The sequence below is a fragment of the Rhodamnia argentea genome, chromosome 3 (assembly GCF_020921035.1).
Source record: "Rhodamnia argentea isolate NSW1041297 chromosome 3, ASM2092103v1, whole genome shotgun sequence".
NCBI lineage: Eukaryota > Viridiplantae > Streptophyta > Magnoliopsida > Myrtales > Myrtaceae > Rhodamnia > Rhodamnia argentea.
Genome location: NC_063152.1, coordinates 28,363,138 through 28,366,206, shown reverse-complemented (window position 1 = coordinate 28,366,206; position 3,069 = coordinate 28,363,138). Strand labels below are relative to the sequence as shown.

At 42.5% G+C, this 3,069-nt stretch overlaps 1 protein-coding gene across 1 annotated transcript; it reads right to left on the bottom strand.

Annotated features, from left to right (window-relative positions):
• Positions 1 to 981: 981 nt before the first annotated feature.
• On the bottom strand, positions 982 to 3,069 carry LOC115733392. Its single transcript, XM_048275654.1, has 2 exons — positions 2,122 to 3,069; positions 982 to 1,002 (listed from the first exon to the last, which is right to left on the bottom strand). The coding sequence occupies exons 1-2, from the start codon at positions 3,067 to 3,069 to the stop codon at positions 982 to 984; spliced, it is 969 nt and encodes a 322-aa protein (XP_048131611.1).

Here is a 3,069-nt window from a genome sequence, read left to right as displayed (position 1 = left end):
TGGGCCCTTTTCTTTTTGGGCTACACTTGTTTCTCCTTCCTTTTGGGTGCATAGAATTTTTGGATGCCCCAAATTTTCTGCATGGTGAGCCTTTGCTTTTCTTACTCCCTACTCCTGTTTTCTTTTTCTTTTTCTTTTTCTTTTTCTTTTTTCAAAAGTTTCTTCTCGGGAGGAAAAGAGGATCTCATTTGAATCTTCCGCACATTTCATGATGGAACTTTCAAACTTCATCTTGCTCCAAGGGACCTTGCTCCTCACCCGCTTGATACTTTAAGATTCTCATTTTCCTTTTCATCACAAGAGTGATCATCGACCGGGTTATGAGAAATGAATCCGCCGCTCAAGTTGGTTTAAGCAAGGGATAAATGTATATGGTGTAGAAAAGAAATGCTCTTCGTCATTTCTAGGGCACTTGAGATAATGCAAAACTCGTATGTAATAAATAAACTCGAAGATTGATACAAGTGAAAGCAAGAAAATTTTAACCATTCTTTGATCTGAGAATTGCCCCGGTGTGGGGTTGTTCTCGACAGGGGTATGAAATGAGATTGCGGTTCAAAAGGGGTTTAGCAAAGGGCAACTTGTAGTGTTTGGATAGAGGAAATAAATGCCTCATATCATCTTGGTTGTCATACTTCTCGAGATAACCCTTTACCTTGTGAGCATGGAAATTCTCACTCGGCTCACTTGGGGATCCAGAACGTGTATGGAAATGGCTTGCCTTTCGTCATCCCGAGATTTTCTCATTCGATATGATCATTTGGACCACAAAGATTGCTTGATTTAAATTATCTCCCAATAAAGAATTGCAATACAGACAAAAATTTGATGAAATGAAATTCAATTTGATTTAATTATTCACAAAAAAAATGCAAATCAAGTATATTCGGATGTGAAAGAAATCTCGAGGAATGGGGAGATAGAAACGCGCATGAGATCGGTCAATCGAGGACTTGAGATGCTCTAGCTATTTGGAGATGACTATATGTTTATCATGTGCTCCTGCAAGGAGGAAAAAGAGTGTCACATTGAGAATAACATAAGATAGAGAAAGAGGTACTTCCCTTCCCTTCCCAAGTCGGAGTTTGCTGTCGATTTGCCCCATTTTCTATCGGAATGGATCATGTCCAATGATCGTGACATTGCCATGAAGGGGGATTGGAAGTGCCTCCGGATGTGCCTCAAGTTGGGAGTTCATGATAATCGCTTCTTCCGTTGATCTCGCGATGAGGAAAATCGGACATTATTTTTTAGGAATGATCAAACTTGGTGAGAGATATGTTCCTCCGAAGATTAGGATGCATGTCGGGACGTGGCCCAATGATTAAGCTTCGATTGTCTAATGGCCCGATACACGATTTGCTGCCCGCCTCTTAGAAATTCCTGAAACATCTAATAAATGAGTCAAATAGATAAACAGGGTTAAGCATGCAGCATTATTTCGAACATTTTACAAAACATTTTGATTTTAGAAAACCTCGGGACGAGATATCTTGGAGAAGCCCAACCCTCGGTGCTTACCATAGATGACATATTTTTTATCGTTGGTTATCATCATCGGGTTAGTTTGAGATACTTCGACAAGATTCAAAATATAATGAAAAACATCTGTAATTTTATTGATAACTCAACAAATTACATCTTATTGAATTCAAAATGCAGAAAACTCCTCGACGGTGAGAAATTTGACTACGACAATCAACTTAGGAAATGAAAATGCAACATAAACACCTAAAAAGCAAGAAATATCCCACGCAGGGGATTGCATAAAAATAAATAAGTTACTAATTTAGGTCTTTGCCCGCCTCCCCAAAAACAAGATTAATTGCCCCCGTGATCGGGTAGCGGATTACTACGAACGTTTGGTCGTGCGGTCGGCTGGAGTACAAATGCCCCCGTGTCTAACGGATCTTGGATTCGATTTTTTAGCACCCCGCACTCATCGGTTGAATGACCAGGTTCTCCCCTATGGTAGTCACACTTCTTAGATGGGTCATAGTTGCGGAAGGATGCGTGATTGGGTCGTTGTGGTTCTGATGTCAACAACCCCTTCTTTTGTAATACTGACAAAAAAACCCGTGACACTTGTTCCAGGAAGAGGAGTATATTGCCGAGGCTTACGTTGATAAGTCCGCTGATTTTGTTGACTAGAGCCGGGCTTGCTTTGTTGAGCGGCAACCGCTTTCCAGGATTCCGAGCCACGGCTTTTTGGGCATAGACCATGTTCACCTCAATTGTCGGTTCTTTCTTTACTAGAGGACGCTTGCTTGCTGAACTATTATCACCGAGCCATCCCCTCTTCATAGCAATCTCAATATCTTCACCCATTATAACGAGTTGACCGAAAGATTGGGCTGCGGTTCCTACCAATCGTGATCTCATAGCTTGGGGAAGAGTAGACACAAATAGCCTCATTAGCTCACGCTCCGGAGGCTCGGGCCTTAGTTGAGATGCGATATTCCTCCATCTAGTGGCATACTGCTTGAGATTCTCTCCCTTTTTCATCTCGGCTTGCTCAAGGTCTTCCCTAGAAACATTAATATCCAGGTTGAATCCGAAATGCTTGACAAAAGCATTGGCCGCCTCTTCCCAGTTCTCCATCTGGTTAATTTTAAAGTCAATGTACCATCTCATTGCTGCATCCTTGAGACCGGCTTGAAAAGTTTGGACCATGAAGGGGCCATTGGATATGTACTTATACATCAATGATTGGTACATCCGAATATGCTGGATAGGGTTGGAGGTGCCCTCATACTTCTCAAAATCTGGCATTTTGAACTTTTCCGGCACTTGCACCTTAGCATAAATGGAGAAGTCAATGGGAGGCGGGTGGTGCGAGCCCTCTACCTCGCGAAGCCTCCGATCAAGCTTGGCCAATAGCTTTGCACTTTCATCATTTGATGGTTCAGCCACGGGAATCAGGGAAGTATTGATCATAGGGGGTGTGGTCACATTAGGTGCAATGGCATTAGTTCCAGTCATGATAAAATTCTCGAAGGGTAACGTCTCGTTGGCATCCACTTCCACAGCTTTATCAGAACGAAGGCCTTGACGCATCGGCGGAACCAT